The 17,730-nt window shown below is 40.1% G+C and overlaps 3 protein-coding genes across 6 annotated transcripts; all 3 read left to right on the forward strand.

The window, feature by feature from the left end:
• The first annotated feature begins 687 nt into the window (after positions 1 to 687).
• On the forward strand, positions 688 to 6,724 carry LOC115360361 (ADP-ribosylation factor 4-like). The gene is made up of 6 exons (XM_030053241.1): positions 688 to 910; positions 1,483 to 1,563; positions 1,683 to 1,792; positions 2,847 to 2,918; positions 5,029 to 5,157; positions 5,270 to 6,724. Exons 1-6 carry the CDS (start codon positions 844 to 846, stop codon positions 5,354 to 5,356), a joined length of 546 nt encoding a protein of 181 aa, XP_029909101.1. The 5' UTR covers positions 688 to 843; the 3' UTR covers positions 5,357 to 6,724.
• Positions 6,725 to 9,317: 2,593 nt separating this feature from the next.
• LOC115360360 (protein tyrosine phosphatase domain-containing protein 1) lies at positions 9,318 to 14,232 on the forward strand. 4 transcript variants are annotated; one of them, XM_030053237.1, is made up of 13 exons: positions 9,320 to 9,503; positions 9,958 to 10,191; positions 10,282 to 10,362; positions 10,900 to 11,018; positions 11,264 to 11,401; positions 11,653 to 11,924; positions 12,027 to 12,329; positions 12,435 to 12,695; positions 12,796 to 12,912; positions 13,029 to 13,130; positions 13,308 to 13,388; positions 13,497 to 13,607; positions 13,744 to 14,232. In XM_030053237.1, exons 2-13 carry the CDS (start codon positions 10,013 to 10,015, stop codon positions 13,864 to 13,866), a joined length of 1,887 nt encoding a protein of 628 aa, XP_029909097.1. In that variant the 5' UTR covers positions 9,320 to 9,503; positions 9,958 to 10,012; the 3' UTR covers positions 13,867 to 14,232. The 4 variants fall into 4 exon arrangements, with proteins under 4 accessions (XP_029909099.1, XP_029909097.1, XP_029909098.1 ...); XM_030053238.1 differs by having other exon boundaries at positions 9,966 to 10,191; XM_030053236.1 differs by having other exon boundaries at positions 10,000 to 10,191.
• Positions 14,233 to 15,153: 921 nt separating this feature from the next.
• On the forward strand, positions 15,154 to 17,184 carry cimap1b (ciliary microtubule associated protein 1B). The gene is made up of 5 exons (XM_030053242.1): positions 15,154 to 15,259; positions 15,370 to 15,573; positions 15,743 to 16,068; positions 16,368 to 16,508; positions 16,630 to 17,184. Exons 1-5 carry the CDS (start codon positions 15,154 to 15,156, stop codon positions 16,720 to 16,722), a joined length of 870 nt encoding a protein of 289 aa, XP_029909102.1. The 3' UTR covers positions 16,723 to 17,184.
• Positions 17,185 to 17,730: the final 546 nt, after the last annotated feature.

Consider the following 17,730-nt stretch of genomic DNA (forward strand, 5'->3'; position numbering starts at 1 on the left):
TATAACTCACAGTTATTATAGTTCTATATTTTTTCCATCAATTTGCATTTTTATCTCAATTTTTATTTTTGTTGTCAATTCAGTTTAGTTTCACTGAGTTTCCAGAGTAGGTTTGCTCATTTCAGTTTAGTTTTTACTGTTTGAAAATGTTAAGTTTTGATCAGTTACAGTATTATTATTATTATTATTATTATTATTATTATTATTATTATTATTATTATTAGTAGTAGTAGTAGTAGTAGTAGTATTTATTTTTTATATATGGGGGTTTTAATATGGGGGTGTTTGTCAGGGTCTACATGTAAGAAGTTCACAATAGGTATGACAATAAAAACACAATACTTTGTGAAGGTCCCAGTCTCAATAAACATCGGCATCAACGCCTCCTCATGCTGGTTGTGCTGGTAAATTTGAACAAACTGACAAAAACTAAAAAAATAAAGACATTTTCCTGTATATTTTTATTTTATTTCGGTTAGTTTTGTAAGTGCACAACATTGTCTACACGGTGCACTATTAGCCTTCCTTTTTTTTTTTTTTTTTTAAAGCCTAGTTATTATTTTTTTATTCCAGTTAGGTTTTTTGCCCACACCTGTTATTATATGGGAATTTTTCACATTCCCAGGATTTCACGGGTTCAAAAAAAAAAAAAAAAAAAAAAAAAAATAGTTTGCTGATAAAGTTGACTCAAATTGATGACGTCGTGGGTTCCACGTTGGCCCGGACGTGGCAGTCGACTCCTCTGAAGTCAAAATAACAGCATCAGTGTCAAATTCACAGCCTTTACTTTAGCTGAATCCGTGTCTGCGATTTATATACATTTCTACAAACCCTAACCCAGGTATGGGGCTTACCATCTCGTCGCTCTTCGGCCGGCTTTTCGGCAAGAAGCAGATGCGGATCCTGATGGGTGAGTTAGCGCTGCGGTTAGCCGGCTAACTCAGCGGGCTAGGGGCTTTAGCTCGGCCAAGTTTCACTGTTAGCTCACCGTCCGATGCTAACTTAGCGCAGTTGGCAAACTTTGACTCGGAGTTTTACAAAAATGGACAGAAACTGTAGTAACACGCATTAGGACGCCATTTACTTGTCATTTGTGAAAGCAAGTGTTACTAGAAGTTTGTTTTTTTTCTCCCCAGGTAGCGGTAAGTTAGCTTGACAGACAAATATTCATGTTGCTGTAGAAGGAAGTTTGCCAACTAAGTTAGCTAACGTTGAAAGTAATGGTAATGTGGCACATCATGATGTCATGATAATTATTAAGTTAAAATTTGCCTTTTGTTGGTGTTGTAACTTACGCGATCAGTTAGCTAACTAGCAGGTAAACAACATTTTATAGAGGATGCTACTGTTTTGAAAAGTTAGCTTTAACGCTAATGCGTACTTTGCAATTGTAACTGTATAGTTTTGTCTATAGCCCTAAGTGTCTTGTCCCGCCACAGATAAATACAAATATTGATTGTAATCACGCTTCGTTCCGTGTAGTTGGGCTGGATGCTGCTGGAAAAACTACTATCTTGTACAAACTGAAGCTGGGGGAAGTTGTAACCACCATCCCAACCATTGGTAAGACATCCAAACACACATGTATTCCTGTTCATTCTTTTATCTGCGTCCTAACATCTCATATTTAACCCATGACATGTGTAATGCAAGGATCTTCTCCTTTTCTTTCCCGTGTGAAGGTTTCAATGTGGAGACAGTAGAGTATAAGAACATCTGCTTCACTGTATGGGACGTGGGCGGCCAGGACAAGATCAGACCTCTCTGGAGACATTACTTCCAAAACACACAGGTACGAGTACAATGACAACAACAACAAAGGCAGGGCTTTGGTTTCAGGAGGAACAGCGTCAGTTTACATTTGACCATTTGATATAAAAACTGCAGTTTTAGCATAGAAACACTGGTAGTATCTGCTGTCACTAACCCAAATACTTCTACTTGGATTGTCGTGGAGATGACCCAGTATTTGTACTTTACTGACATAATCCTAGCTTTATAAAAATAGTTTTATTTGGCAGGAATGTCTGTTGTGTGGCGATTGTTTGAGGTTTGTGAAGTAAACTGCTAAATGATAGATCAAATGCTACTCTATGGTTTCTCTAGCAGTGTGATGTGTCAAAAAGATGCAAAGTGGCTGTGTTCGGCTGGCCAGAATAATATGAGAAAAGAGGCGAATCTGCCCTCAGAATTAGTAACATTTCTCTCACTGTTACTGTTTGAAAAGGAAAAAAAAAAAGTAATGTTATAATCATAGGTTGTGAAAACTAATGTATTTACAGTTGTATTTTCATTCACTCCCTGCACCTTTCCCCCCCTAAAAAATAACTTTCCTTTCATTCAATAAGCTGTATATTATATATAAGCCCTGTTTTGTTCCCTAGTTTAGCTTTTTTTAATGTGATTGAGAATTAGTCCACAATTGTCAGTGTAAGATTTGATCTAATGAGTAAATAGGTGAAATGACGCACTTGGTCCTGTACTTGTTTTTTTGATCGGCTAATACCAGAACATTGCAATTATTGTAAATTAAGTTAAGCCCCTGAATCGGTTCTCAGGTCAACAAAGATGTCCTAAGTCTTTGGTTCATGTATTGGTTTTGAACATTTGGTAACTGTTCACCTCTTCATTTCAGAATTTATATTACTTCCTCTTAACCAGATTTCTTTGTGCTGGATCTTAAATAATGTTAAACAAAGAACAAACATATGCCAGTTTCACAACATCACTCCCTGTAATCTATATTTTGAAAACAAATTTTGTACTTAATTGCCTGATCCATTTAATTGTCAAAGTGGGACATGCAGTTTTCATCTAATTACTCTGACTCTGCTCTTTCCATCCAGGGCCTCATCTTCGTAGTGGACAGTAATGATAAAGAAAGAGTTGCTGAGTCTGCAGAAGAGCTCTCTAAGATGGTACGTACAATATTCTGTTCAAAGGAGCTGCCATTCATTGATTGAGTATTGTCCTAATATGCAGAGAGTGTCATCTGGCTGTATCAGAGTTTGACCACATTCTTGAGAGAGCTGAAAAAAAAACTGTTTTGGGTGTGGTTTGTCCGACACTGTGGATGGAAACAGTCATGCCATGTTTATTAAATAAATTAAATAAATAAAAAAATGACAGCCATCAACCAAAGTGCTATGTAGATTACAACAATAACAACAACAACAAAAAGAGGGAAAAAAAGAGGCAAAGTAGATATACAGATGACTGCTGCAGAACTGCTTCTTCTTCTCTCAGAAGGCACTGTGAAGATGTAAATGGGTAATACCATCAGTTTGCATAACAGACTCTATAGGTGCATGCTGTCACATTTCTTGATTTACTTACTTTCGGCTTGGCCTACAAAGTGTGTGTTGTGTGTTAAGGACAGCCTGAAGTTTCTGTTCAGGTAAAAAGTGTGAATAAAAAAAAAAAAATAGTAACTGACAGTGATTCTTCTCCCTCTTTGCTTCCCGATGGCAGAGTCAAGCTCCATCTTCAGTCATAGTGCGTCATCTCAGTCATCTCATGCTAAGACTATGATTGAATCTTATAATATTTAAATCTGCCATATCATGTGTCTAAATAAAAGCTGTGTGCTTTGTACTGATACCAGATTATTGGAGGTATTATGATATTGATATTTGGGAGTAAAACACTTCCAATAATCATATAAATCGCTAAAGGATACATATCAACTCATATTTATAGCCAGGAATCATTAGGTTTAGTAATCAAATAGTTTTAATAAGTATACACTGGAGGTTTTATATTGTACAGTTGAAAAATAAACTTCTTCACCTCCACCTGCTCAGCAGTGTTACACTGCTCTGCCAACTCATATGCCATTCAAATTATGGTAAGCTATGAAGTATGCCAGTAGAACCAGTTTTAAAAATATCTCAAGTGCCTAGTGCTGCAATATGTACTCATTTTCTGGCATATTGGCCAACAAAAGTGTTGATACAGTATATCTGTGACGAGTCAGTATCATCTTTGGCCAGTTCATGTATCAGGTGCAGAATCACTACCTTAGTTAAGCTGCTGACGGCAAAAAATGTCAAATTTGCCAAGAATGAGGTAAAACATTTGCTAGATTTGCTGCTCTGCTTGTTTCCTAATATATGAAGAAACAACTTTTACAAAGATTTTGCAATTTCCGTCAGTACTCTCTGTGCACCAGGATGCATACTGACAGTTCTGTGATGGATGACAGTCATTCACACGATATCCATATACCCATATAGTTTCAGTAAAGATATATTTTATTTTTTACTGCTTGGGGAATTTATATCAAGGTCGCACTGGCCAACATGTCCACAGCAAGAGTTGGTAAGCGCTAGTGCACACCGCTTGGTAAAGCCACAAAAATAGCACAGAACACACTGCCTTTTGTGTTGTGTACTTTCGAATCAGGGTTTTCCCATTTATATGTTCGTCTGCCGCAGCTACATGTCGCTGAGGAAAACATTGTGCACCACAGTGTTTCAGATAAATAGGGTCATCTTTGGGCACCATTACAATATCAGAATGGCCAACACAAAAAGTTTGTCATTGTGAGCAAATGTAGAGAATTTATCTAAATCGACCTCTGTTGCTACGCCAAGAGCTGTGCATCGCCTTACGCACTCTGTCACAAGCACAAGGGAGTCAATGGACTCTCAGCTATGAAAATGAAAGTGATTTTTTTTCATTATTAAAAAAAAAAGTCAGTTTTTTGCAGTAATTGCAGACTGTTTCTTTTAAGATTAAAAATGCAGAACCTGGTTGACGTTGAGTCAGAATCTTGCAGCAAATGAACTGCAAGAGACGTGTTATTTACTACAAGTTCTGTTGAACATTATTAATAATAAAAATTCTTGATACATTCGGGGATCTGAAAACACTATGGAATACTAATGAGAACAACTATGAAGTAGAACTATTGCCCAAATCTAAATGTATGCAGTGATAAACAAGGGCTTAAACTGTCTTTTTTTTTTCAACACCTTTGTTGATTTTTAGGATTGGTGTTCTGATCTTTGTTTCTTGTGCCTACAGCTGCAGGAGGATGAGTTGAGAGATGCCGTTTTGCTGGTGTTCGCCAACAAGCAGGACCTTCCCAATGCCTTATCGGTCAGCGAACTCACAGACCTGCTCGGACTTGGACAGAAGCTTCGCAACAGAACTGTAAGTGACTGAAACACAGACATGATCTCTACATCTGCACAGAGATTCAGAGTCGATTCATAGAGTTGAGTGCACATTCTCTATTAATATCATATAACCTCTGAACCCACAGTGGTATGTTCAGGCGACCTGTGCCACGCAGGGCACCGGGCTGTATGAAGGACTTGACTGGCTATCCAATGAGCTGGCCAAGCACTAGTGATGGATTGGCTGGACAGATGAGCCTGAGAGAGAGACAGAATACCACAGGACAGCAGAGAGGACCAAGACACTCAATCAAAACGTTGGTCTTCAGGCACCTGTGCTCACAAAAAGGACAAGGCTGGTGGACAATGCAATCATCATTGGAACATCTTAATATCCTTATCTCATATTTTTCCTTTTACTGTTATTGTTATCCCTTCACATAGTCTCTATTTTTCTCCTTTTGCTCCCAACCTCTGGATACAAGTTGCATGATGAGCAGATGAGCTGAAATGTCATGGAAACAGTGAAGAGAATTATGGGAGTTGTATTTCTCTTAACACCTGGGCTCCTTTTTAGGCAGGGTTCACAGAACATGCCTACAACCACTTGTATAATGATGGATGTTTTCATACTCATGGTCAAGGCTAGGGTTGGGGATTTGATAATGTAACCTTAGAGCTTTGATTAAGGACAACTTGTAGGCTACCTCAAGCTGTTCAACTCATGTACCCCCCGCGGATATGTGACTCCCTCGCAGATCTGACCTTTTGCTCTTCATCACTATGTCCTTGTTCTGATGCCAACTCATTTTTGTAAAGGCATAGCCCGTAGAATGAGGTGGAGAAGGATTGCAGTGATTGTACAAATGCGTTGTTTTGGTAGTGCAGAACCTTGTGGACCTCTCAGCAAATGGAACCAAAAAGGAACATTGTGGCTTCTGGCCTCTCTGTACACAAATCTGTGGAATCCCTTCTTCTCTCATTCTTAGGTCATACTCCCTTGTAAATTGCTTTAGTAATACTTTTTTTCCCCCCAATTCCTTTTTAAAGACAAAATTATGCAATAAAAAGACACTTCCTCCTCTGCTGCGATGTACGCTGTGGTGTATTGAAACCACTGTGAGTTTTAGTGTAGACTCCTCCGCTGTAACTGACTACACCCTCGATCAGGATGGTATCCTGTTTGAAAACTTGTGATTTGCTTCTCACCCTTCTTCCTTTTTTAAGTTATCACCATGAAAGAACGCCTATTCATACTCATAGAAAATCAGTAATGCCTCGAGGAAGAAGGGAAGCGCCTTTTTGTTATTGGCACATGGCCAATGTCAGTGGGATATAAGTGACTTGTTTTTTTTTGTTTTTCTTATAATGCTTATTGCTGAGTTCTAGCACCTATCTGACGGCTGATGTTATATGCTTAATTAATCAACCCTTCCCTCTGCCCCACCCCGCCCCAACACACAAACATGCCTGCCCTCTAACTTAGCTGGGCATACATTCCAACCTGCGCTTTTGGATGCTGCATGGAGCTGCCACTCTTAAAAATGATGCGCTAACAATGTTTTACAAAAAATGTCTGAATAAAGTCACTGTTGAAAAAATGATAGGCTCTTGATGTGACTTATTGCTGAAACTTGATTTTGTTTGAGCGGTTAAGTCGAAAGGTTTTACATTTCTGAAAATTCCTCCTTTTTTATGGCCAATTTTTAGAATGACTCCAATCGATGCATTACACTTAGACTTTGTCTTGATTGGCAGCCCTCTCTTAACCATTATAAACATCCTGTCCATCAGGCCAGTTTGCAGCATTTGAACTGAAAATCTTCCTCTCAGCAGGTTTATTTTGTGTCAGAGGAGCCTGTGTTATCAGTCAAACAGGGCCCATAGTAATGAATGTTGTGCCTATCAGCACTTAGTCCTCAAACTCACTCAATATAACAATTGCAGTTTTCAACTTTTAACCAAATTTCATTTATTTGCAGCATAGATAACATCCTACTCCATATTCTATTTGAAAGCAGATGTAAAAATAATTATAGAGCTTATCTCATTCAGCAGTTTGAGAATACTGTATCCTTGTGTGCTACATTCACAGAAGGTCAAAGCAGGCCATCAGCATTGCAGTTTGTTTGTTTGTTTTTCCAGTCTCAGATTGATCAAATAATGTTCTGATTACTTGTTCTGGTATCTTTCAACGAGAAACTGTCCCTGATATAAGGAGGATGTGTGTATTACATGCTACGACTTTTTTTTAGGCCTTACACAGCTGTCAAAAGTACACTTTTTGTCTCTGGCCTATCTTTGGCTGCTGTTCATTTTTAAATCACAACACATCCTGCCGCTTTTTACATCATGTTTCCATGCCCTGGTCTGTGCTATGGACTGGGCTTAGGTTTTCCGGCCTCTGCTGTCATGTTAGAAATTGAGTCAGGGAGGCTTGGTGAGAATAGCTGAAAGGCTGTAGATTCAGTTCTCACTGACAAGTAAGCTACAGAGCTGTTCACAATGTATGTCAAATGTCCACTACATTTCAGAGCTGATGTCTGAAGAAGACACATTTCCAAATCAGGCAATATGCTAACAAGTCAATCTATTTTTATGACCTAATTTTGCTGTTTGTTGCTGTTGATGGCTAAGTTAAGGGTGTTTACTGAACGTTAGTACCACTCTTTCCAATTCACACGGATTGTTTTGGCTATTGTGGTTATAAAGATGTTAAGTAATTCTAAGGTTTAAGTTTGGTTTGTAATTGTCATGTGGGTTTCTGAGGAAACCCTCGCAGTCTTATCAGAGGAAGTGATGAGGCTGACAAGAAACCACACTTTCCGATTAGTGAAAACAAAACAGAAAATGGGACACCACATGCTGCCTCTGTTTTGACTGAATCTTAATTATTCAGCAAAGCCATTTCTGCTTTTTTTTACACGGAGTACTGTGAGTAATGACATTATGTGTTGAGAGTAAAGCCTCCAGTTAGTGAATGCCATCATTCATAATAATTTGTTATGCAAATAGCTGAAATGTAGTTCATGAAGGACGTGGTCACCTGTTCACCCTTTGCAGTCCAGTCATCAGCTCTCTGCCTGCTGTTTCCATGGCTATACTGCAGGAGAAATGAGGCGATCAAAGCAGCCCAAATAAAATAGACAAACAAATGTACTCTACTTCCTTTTTTCCCTGGTTGGCTTCTGGATGTTTGGGTTGCTTGGATAGGGGACTTGAGATAAGACCCGCTGATTATGAAGCCAATTACATCAACATATAACATCATATATATTTTCTCATTTTCCTGGAATAGCAATCGGACAGAGGAGAGTAATCAAATTGCCAAATGTCTAGTTTAAAATCATATACTATGCTTTTTTCTTTTATCCTTTGAATGCATTGTCAGTTTATATTCTCAATTAATTTGTGAGCTCAAATTTATAGCAAAGGAGAAAGATTACACTATGCCAATTTAAAAATATTAATGTAACTGGTGTCAAACGCAAACATGAAACTTCATCTATTAAACCTCCATCTAAAAACATCTCTCTCTCTCTCTCTCTCTCTCTCTCTCTCTCTCTCTCTCTCCCTCTCTCTCTCTCTCACACACACACACACACTTAGCCTTCATATTGTGCTATGGAGCCACTGCCAAGAGTAGCACACACTCCTCTGGCATACGAGAGAGCTGTGGGCAGAAGTCCATCAGAAGCACTTAATAAAGGAGATGTGGGCAGTATCTTGAGAAGTCGTTTAGTGTTAGTCTGAGAGCCCATGGTAAAGTCTTTGGTGAAGAGAACTGTTTTCTTTTTTTAGGGTTAGGCAGTCCACTCACTTTCAGTGTTTTCAGATTTATTTAGACAGTTAGAAAGCAGAGAGGGAGACAAGGGACAGAAAGTTCTGGTGTGTTTTGATCCTCGACCAGTGTGGTTCCTGGGCTGGTACACTGAGTTGTGTTATATATTATTATGTATATACCAAAAACCAACAACTGATACCAACAACTGTGAGCTTTACACTGCATGCTTTGTTCTGAACATCATAATCCGAATAAAATCATGTATGAAGCCCAAGACAACATTCATAAACAAAGTCCACATGCAAGGGTGTAAGTATTATGTAATGAGGCTTGCTATGATTTGCCAGTCTCTTCTAATGTATTTATGACAGCTAATCAGGCTTAGTGAAGCTGGGTCAGTACACAGCTGTGAGTGTGTATGGTGTGAGTGTGTACGAGTGTGTGTCCATAATTAGTACGCTGGGTCAGCATAGAGGACCGTATGTACAGTATATTTCACTGCTATCGAAACCTGTTGTGTTCTTTGCTGTCTGGATTCTTGGTTTATGAAAATACATTAAATGGGATTTAGGATTTCATTGTACATAATCAGAAAGGTGAGTCCTAAATGACTGATATATTTTTTTGACAAAGGGTTTGCAACACAAAGAGAGGATGACATTTTAATCATTATGTTGCATTATTGTAAATTTGCTATATTACTGTTTACAATGTGCGGCATTGAAACCTATTGCTCCTGTTGCTGTTTTGCAAAGTGTGCATTAGAATAAAAGCAAAAGACCGCAAAGTAATGTGATCTCAGCTCTGAAGTTGCTTGCCCATGTGAAGGGTTACGGCACACCGCAACAATTATCACCATTTTTCCAGCTGTAGCTTCATCAGGCTGTTTTAGTGACATACTGTGTTCATTTCTACATACCTAGTAGGTGACATTCAAAAGAACCATATGTCCCATTCGGGGCATAATCCTGTTGTAGCTCTACAATGGAGACACCTCAACTGAGTCACAGCTTGCACTCTGTTACATGTAGTTGACTTAAAATTTTACAGTTCAACAGTTCAGGCTGATCTTGGGAGCTCATTCTGATGCAGGACAATAGCAACCATGAGCATGCACCTACCGGTACCACGGCCGAGCTACTCCCAGGCCAGAGAGAACCTAGTGAAGGCCATCCCACCCAAGATCCTCTGTCTGTTGGTCTGTGGAGGAATAGACTGTCGCTATGAAGGACCAACCTGTTGGAGAGCCAACCAGCAGGCCATCCTGGGCCTTTTCTCCTCCTGGTGAGATAATTTGACAGCAGCCTGGTAGATGTTACTGTGTTATGTGCTAAAAGTGGTGGTTTACTGACTATGAACTTGTTGCTTTCTTAGGGTGACAGATGACATTCTTGCCATGGCACGACCCTCCACTCATCTCATCGAGAAATTCGACATCATAGAACAGTTTCACAGGTAATACCTACTCATGTCATCATAATTTCCTATGTGCCTGTGGATTAGTACGCATGCATTTTCCATAGGTATGAGTATTACAACATGAGTATTACATGAGTATTACATCAAATTATTTCACTATCAGTACAGCTTAATGCTTTTTTGTCATCTCCCCTTCAAAACATCTGATCAAAATCTGTATCTCTTTCCCATCCTGTGATTTGTTTTCCCCATAATTGATTGGTGTCCTCACACACTTAGATAGCCGTCATGAGTAGTGCCTGAGAAGTTACTTCCTCCATTTTGATTGTATCAAGTGAATGGAAGACATCTGACAATATTGCCATGTAGTTACTCTGATCATTCCACCGTTCCATTCATTGTGGATAGCTAATTAAAAAGTAATATAACAAGTAGTGTAGTTATAGTCTTGTGAAGTAATACATAATGTACTGTATTACTTTTGAAATGAGCACTATATTATTATACTACTTTTGATTAACAAGTGCAACACAGTAGTCAGCTATCCTCTTGGTAAAGTGATTTTTCTTGCAGGTTGAACATCAAAACTATCATCAACATGCAGTTCCCTGGGGAGCATGCTCACTGCGGCCCTCCTCTCGACCCTGAGAGTGGCTTCACTTACTCACCCAAGATCTTCATGGACAATGACAGTGAGATCTCATTACATCATTGTGCATTATCCAGTTAACCAGCAGACAAGTTAGAAAAGAATTTATTAAGCATTGAGACAACTGAGAATATCCCAAATATTTTTAACATTCAGTGTATTAATGCCATATATCAGTTCTCCCCAAACATACATTATACTGCACAGTTAACTGCACAGTTCATCCATACACATTTACATTTTCCTACCCATATGTGCAATCATTTGTGCACATGTTTGTATTTGCAGTTTACTTTTACAACTTTGGGATGCCAGACTTTGGTGTTTCCTCCATGTCTGGCATGATTGATGGAGTGAAGGTGTTGTGCTTTGCGGTGAAGGAAGGAAAAGTGGCCGTCCACTGTCATGCAGGCCTTGGCAGGACAGGTAAGAATTCACAGTGGTCTTCTTTATTGGCCCTACTGCATTAGTATGATTTACTAAAGCCTGTAATGTGTGTAAAACCAATGACATAACCCCCGACTGGAAGAAGATTGTCTTGCAAGTCTTAAACTGACATTGAACATTGAAAACATTTTAGAGCCCACTAACAGTTTTACTAATCTGGTCCATTATGGATTCATGTATATTCAAAATATTTTCCTTTGTGTTTATGCCTTCCTCTGACTGTTCAACAGGTGTCCTGATAGCCTGTTACCTCATCTACACCCTGCGCATCAGTCCAAGCGAGGCTGTCCACTATGTACGTATCAAACGGCCTCGCTCCATCCAAACTCGGGCGCAAATCAATCAAGTGTTTGACTTTGCCCGCCTGCTTGGCACACAGCTAACCCAGTATCCAGACCTCAGCTTGCGCCATGGAGCCCCGTTCACCCTGCAACACTACCTAAACCGCCAGGCGCTACTGCTGCATGGCCAGGAGGCACGCACCCTCAGACACACACCCAAGGTCAGCATTGTATCATAATGTTGCATTTATTCTGCATCATAATGTAGAATAACAAAGCAGCAGTACAACACCTTATCCTGTCCTCCCTGACTGTCCTGTTAGGTGGTTTACCTCCTGTGTGTGCGCCTTGCCTGCTTAGCCCTGGGTCTTCCTTCTCCTCCGGAGATATATGCTGAACTGGACAAGAGGTCAATGGTGAGGACCCTGGGCAGGGCTGTGAGGGAGACCCTGGTGGCCAAACAGTACCTGCCTGTGCTGCGGGAGGGGCGCAGGGGCTCCTGGGTGGGCTCGGGGTCGATGACTTCCTGGGACGAGCCTCTGGGATTCTTGGAGAGGAAGAGAGACGTGCTGCTGAACAAACGCAGCTACAGTGACTCCGACATCAGCAAGATTACAGTGAACGAGGTCATATTTCACTTTACACACCCAGAATCTCTTTTTTATTTCTCTCTTTTTCTATGTACAATTAAACAAAAGCCTTTTCTCACATTATTGCGTTTTTACCTGTAGGATCTGGAACTTGACCCATACTGCAGTCCAGCACTTGGAAATGATAGGGACTGGAGTGGACAGGACCTGATACACGCCAATTTACGACCTGTTAGTCCCAACGTCACCAAACAATCAGCAGGCCACTGGACCAACCTAAAGGAATCTCACACAGTCAATACCCCAAAATCTGATTCAACAGCAACCAACAACTGTGCTAAGAGGTCAAAGTGCTCAGCTAGAAAGATACAAACGCTCTCCAAATCCAGCTCCACTATCGAGGTAACTAAGAGTCTTACTGCGTAACAAAGAAATAATAAAGACTGCTTCAACAGGGATGCTTAAAAACATATTTTTGTGACCTCTGCCTCTTATTGTGAAGCTTTGCAAAACCGTGTATAAACCAGGCGTAACTTCAGTGGCCCGTGCAGTTGCCAAGGCGATGGCATGCCAGGATGCCCCAGGAGGGACCATTCTGCAAAGATCAGCTCTGTTGCAGGTAAAAATGGAAAACAAAAGTGTGTGCAGTTTGGTTAGCACCACTATATCCTTACAATCATATGATTTTACCCTTCAAAGCCACTAAACTAATGTCCTCATGCACCTTTTCAACAGGAGGAATTGAACAGCAGTGAATGTGGATGGGCTCTACTGGTAACTGAATCAGATCCTCAGGTTCTCAGTTGCCTGTTGTGGACCTGGCTGGAGAAACTAAAGGTCAGTGAGATCAGACAAGAGGGCATGATGTAAATAGTCCCATATCATTTCACAGACCATCATGGCATTCAAATGTTGATTCTTTTTGACTTGAGAACGAACCAGCTAAATTCCAAACTTTCAAGGGATCCCTTCTAAGAGTAAAAATGATCTGCCTTGCCTCCAAAATGTCTCCAGGATCCTGTTTTGAGCGCAGAGGATATAGCAAAGTTGACCATAGGAGCAAACTGCAGGAAACCTCTCATTCTGCTTAAAAAGGTATAGCAGGGCCTAGAGGCTAAATCATCTCTGCACTTTGGAGCATTCGTCCACTTGTAATTACCTTGACATAGATTTTTAATAATGTGTGCTACTGTGTTATTACAGCCACAGCGGCACACCATCTATTGTCTGTTGAGCTGTGTGAGTACAGTGACCAGCCTGTGTCCACACAGAGAGGACGCAGTGCTGTGGCGGCTGATGCGGGCGCTAACAAGGGTAAGACAAGTGTGTGAGAGAGAATGTGTGTGTGTGTGTGTGTGTGTGTGTGTGTTCCCACATGTATGTCCAGTTAGACACCCTTAAAGATACTGTGTTGAATTGCATAGTTACCTGTCCTTTTTCAATCCAACAGCGCCCTCAAGAGGAACTGGAAAGACTTCCGGCGTTGATGAAGGTTCTCAAGACAAGTTTCAGAGACACTTTTCACAGCTACAGCTCTTTCATGAGGGTCTGCAGCACCATAGCCACAATTTAAAAAAACTGAGGCCATATGATGCGCCTCTGGCACCTCACCTCTGGCGGAACACCATTTTCTTTCTTTCTTTCTTTCTTTCTTTCTTTTTTTGTAATTGGTGATATTTCATTCTGGGCTCCTGACTGTTAGGAAAATAAAGAAACAGAGTTGGAAAATTCGAAATAGTCTACCTTGAAATAAAGGATCCAAACCAGGACTCAACAGTGACATTGATATTGTTTTTGTAAAATAAACCTATTGTAAGTGTTTTTTCAGTAGCATGTATGATGCTGTAGTCCTTTCAGATGTAATCCAAAGAAAGTGGCCACACTATGACCCCGTGGATGGTTGCAGCCTTTCATACCCATTAAAACCTTTGCACCTGCATGTGTAATGCGTCTTGTTTGTTCACACTTTGCCAACTCTTTTAGTGGACCTGCACTATTCAGACACACAAGTGCACCCAAACACATATTGAGACTGCCTGTCAAAGAGCCATCTCTATGGCAACGTTGTCATAGTGAAGTTGACAAGTACTAAACAATCGGTGTTTAGCCTCAGTGCACATGCTGCTGTCCCGGGAGCACCCACTGTAGGAGAATTCAGCAAATAAAGGTCAGGATTTTGATCATTCAAACAATATTCAGTGAGTTTGTTTTAAGATAATATGTTTAAAGTTAGAGCTGGACTAAACTGAAATCAAATACTGACCTCCTATGTGATATGAACTTGATATCACGTGGTTTTGAGATATTTGCTAGTCTTGGCACAGAGAATGTAATTTGTCACCGGTCTTGGTATAATACTGGTGTTACTTCACTTACACACAGTTAAAAAAGCAAATAGCTGAAGTTTCATTTAAGCCTCGCCTGTGGCCATTTAGGCCTCAGAGTGGCTATAACCACCACATTAATTTCCACTGTGTAGCTGTACAAAAATTTCTGGCATTTGGCATTTGCCCAGAAAAGTTGAAAATCGGCTTTAGAAAATGAATTCTGACTCACCTGAGTGCTGTTAGACCCCCCTGAGACTGTATGGAATAACTTTGATTGCGCAAACCCTGTAAACATTAACAACATGGCACTGCTGACTCCACGAATCATCACTGCTGCACAGTAAGTGATTGTTAATGGTAACAAGCTTATACTGTATGTATCAGTATTTTTTTTAAATTGAAAATACTGATCAACTGAAATGCTGAGACTGTAAATGCTTTATATAGAAAGTGTTTTTCATGAATAGTATAAAAGCTAGTGCAGCACTTTGCTTTGGGTAAAGTCAAATTTCATCTCTCTCCTTCTCAGAGTAATGGCTGATGTTTGGGTGGGCTCCTGGAGGCCCCACAAGCCTAGAGGTCCCATAGCAGCTCTGTACAGTAGCCCTGGGCCCAAATATGCTCTTCCTGGACTGACAGGTAAAACCAATATCACCATGAAGAAATGTATCCTCCCTTTAAAAGAAAAATCAAAATGCTGCACAACACTTGCATATTGTCCTTATTAATAAGACTGTTTTCTCCTTTAGGCCATAATCATCACGACCCCAGGAAATACAAAGCACCTGTGTTCAGTTTTGGAACACGTCACGGCCAGTCCGGTTCTGACACTTCTCCTGGACCAAGATACCTCATCCCCTCCAACATCACCAGACTGGGCCGAGACGGCACCCCTGCCTTCTCACTCTACAGCCGCCCGAGGGATCCTGAGCTGTTCCAGGCCCCTGGACCAGGTCACAAAGAAATCTTCCGAATCCTCCTTGAAATTAAATACTGCTGGTCTCTGAAACAATTCTCAATACCTCAGCTGATAAAGAAGATGAGATTTTTGTACAGACAACAGTTGATTCCCATCTTAAGGAAGTGATGAAATTAAGCTATGTTTTTATTCTAATATTTCAGGCCAGTACTCCCCAGAGCATTCAGGGAAATCAGTCTACAGCTCTGCTCCTGCTTATTCCCTCTCTGGCAGAAGCAAAGATTTTGGCAATGACCAAACACCAGGTAACATTTTCTGGTATGATGATAATGACAATGTCATTGTTTTCTGTTTTTTGCAGACTAAAAAGTGCTGCATCTCAACTGTCCCTGTTCCTTCTGCTGCAGGTCCAGCTGCCTACATGCTGCCCGCTGTGCTTGGGCCCAAAGCTGTGACCACAAGCACGGCTCCAAACTATTCCCTCTGTGGGCGCAGCAAAATTGGCAGCTTCCATGAGGACCTGCAGAAGGTTAAGGCCTAGAAAAAATATGGAAAATAACACTTGTCCAAAAACCTGGATGGAAATGCGTGGAAATTCAAAATTTTCAACTTTTATTGTAAATGTTTAGATGATCCGGTAGATCCAATTTTCCAATTATCTCAGTCCAAACCAAATCCAAATTCTGAGAAACACACTCAAGAGTATAAACATAGATGGTGAAAAATTGGTGCTGGAAATTGTGCGACATGTCATGAAATAGTTATGCAAAGTTTGAAAGGCAAAACTGTGACTTCTTCCTTTTCTCTATACTTACTCCTGCCCTCCAGACTCCTGGCCCTGGGGCCTACAAAGTGATCGATCCCACTACCTACAAATACAAAGCTCCCCAGTACAGCATTATAGGCCGCAACAGCATATCTGGTGACTCTACAAAGAAGCCGGGGCCAGGAGCACATTACCCCGAGCGGGTAAGACTCCTCAGAATGACAATGACCTGTTATCTATAAAATTCTGTCTATTTAATAAACATAAATGTCCCAAATATTTAATCTTGGCTCACTCACTCACTGTCTTTTTTTCTGCTCTTAGGTGACCTTCACAAGAAGCAGAGCTCCTAGTTTTTCCTTCGGAGTGCGTCACTCGCAATACATTGCACCTCTCATTATGAATGTAGCTGAATAACCCATGTTCTTGTTTTACTTTAAGACGAAAGTTAATCTTAGCTTGTGAATGCACATCAGCAATACCTTACAATCAGAGCACTCTCCTGTAGCTATAATCCAAAGAGTTCAAATTTTAATTTGTGATGTTAGCAAGACTTAGTTTCCGGAGTCTGCCTCCTAATAAAGTTGGAAAAGCTCCAGAAAATACACATCTAAACAAAGCTGTCCAAGGTAATTGCAATAATATTTTGTTTTAAGATGCACTTTGATGTAGTCAAGTTAACTTGCACCGCAGTAGAATGACAGCCATGATTATATCTGCTGTAAGCTTGTTGTGTTCATCAGTCAGCCAAGGAAAGAATGATGACCACAATCAGTGTTTGAACCAAAACAGAATGAATTCAACACTGTTTAATTACTGATGTATGGCTGACACTTCTTTTAATGCAGTGTGGTTTATAACAATTTATAAATAAAATTTTATTTCTCAGAATGACCTGAACCTGTTTCTTTTCTTTTTTCTTTTTTCTATTTTTTTTTCTGATTAAACATGGTCATCAATTCTTGACACATTATTGTACATTTCACTGGTTTTGTTAACATTAGTCTCAGTTTAAAACAAGACCTTTAAAGGCACATATTAATTTATATGTTGTTTTATCAATAAAGTGAGTACAATAACTTAAATGACCACAGTATTAGCAATTAACTCTCCAAGAAGAGCTATTAAAGAAATGTAGTCATATAGGGAGAGATAAAAAATAACACCGCAAGTAGTCTACAGTAAGGTCATTATGACCCAGCCTCTGGGGTTATTGTGGCCTTTGGAGTACTGTTAGAATATTATAATATATTTTTGTTGGATTTATCACATTTATATGGACTGTCGCTCATTCATAAACGTTGCATGGTATGTCACCTGTGGAACTTATGGCTCACAGCTCTGCCATTCTCACTGCATGGAACTGTTTACATTCAAACTCTGTAAACATTAAAGTCACAGGACTGGCACTGCTACTTTGGACAC

Source organism: Myripristis murdjan, chromosome 6 (assembly GCF_902150065.1).
Source record: "Myripristis murdjan chromosome 6, fMyrMur1.1, whole genome shotgun sequence".
NCBI classification, from domain to species: Eukaryota; Metazoa; Chordata; class Actinopteri; order Holocentriformes; family Holocentridae; genus Myripristis; species Myripristis murdjan.

Excerpts from the sequence above, each read along its gene's own strand:
- cimap1b (XM_030053242.1), top strand. The coding sequence starts at position 15,154 with ATGGCTGATGTTTGGGTGGGCTCCTGGAGGCCCCACAAGCCTAGAGGT. Across the intron at positions 15,260-15,369 it reads TGCTCTTCCTGGACTGACAG|GCCATAATCATCACGACCCC; the intron begins GTAAAACCAATA and ends TTTCTCCTTTAG. Across the intron at positions 16,069-16,367 it reads TCCATGAGGACCTGCAGAAG|ACTCCTGGCCCTGGGGCCTA; the intron begins GTTAAGGCCTAG and ends CCTGCCCTCCAG.
- LOC115360361 (XM_030053241.1), top strand. The coding sequence starts at position 844 with ATGGGGCTTACCATCTCGTCGCTCTTCGGCCGGCTTTTCGGCAAGAAG. Across the intron at positions 1,564-1,682 it reads AACCACCATCCCAACCATTG|GTTTCAATGTGGAGACAGTA; the intron begins GTAAGACATCCA and ends TCCCGTGTGAAG. Across the intron at positions 5,158-5,269 it reads AGAAGCTTCGCAACAGAACT|TGGTATGTTCAGGCGACCTG; the intron begins GTAAGTGACTGA and ends CTGAACCCACAG.
- LOC115360360 (XM_030053237.1), top strand. The coding sequence starts at position 10,013 with ATGAGCATGCACCTACCGGTACCACGGCCGAGCTACTCCCAGGCCAGA. Across the intron at positions 12,913-13,028 it reads AAAGATCAGCTCTGTTGCAG|GAGGAATTGAACAGCAGTGA; the intron begins GTAAAAATGGAA and ends CCTTTTCAACAG. Across the intron at positions 13,608-13,743 it reads TGATGCGGGCGCTAACAAGG|CGCCCTCAAGAGGAACTGGA; the intron begins GTAAGACAAGTG and ends TCAATCCAACAG.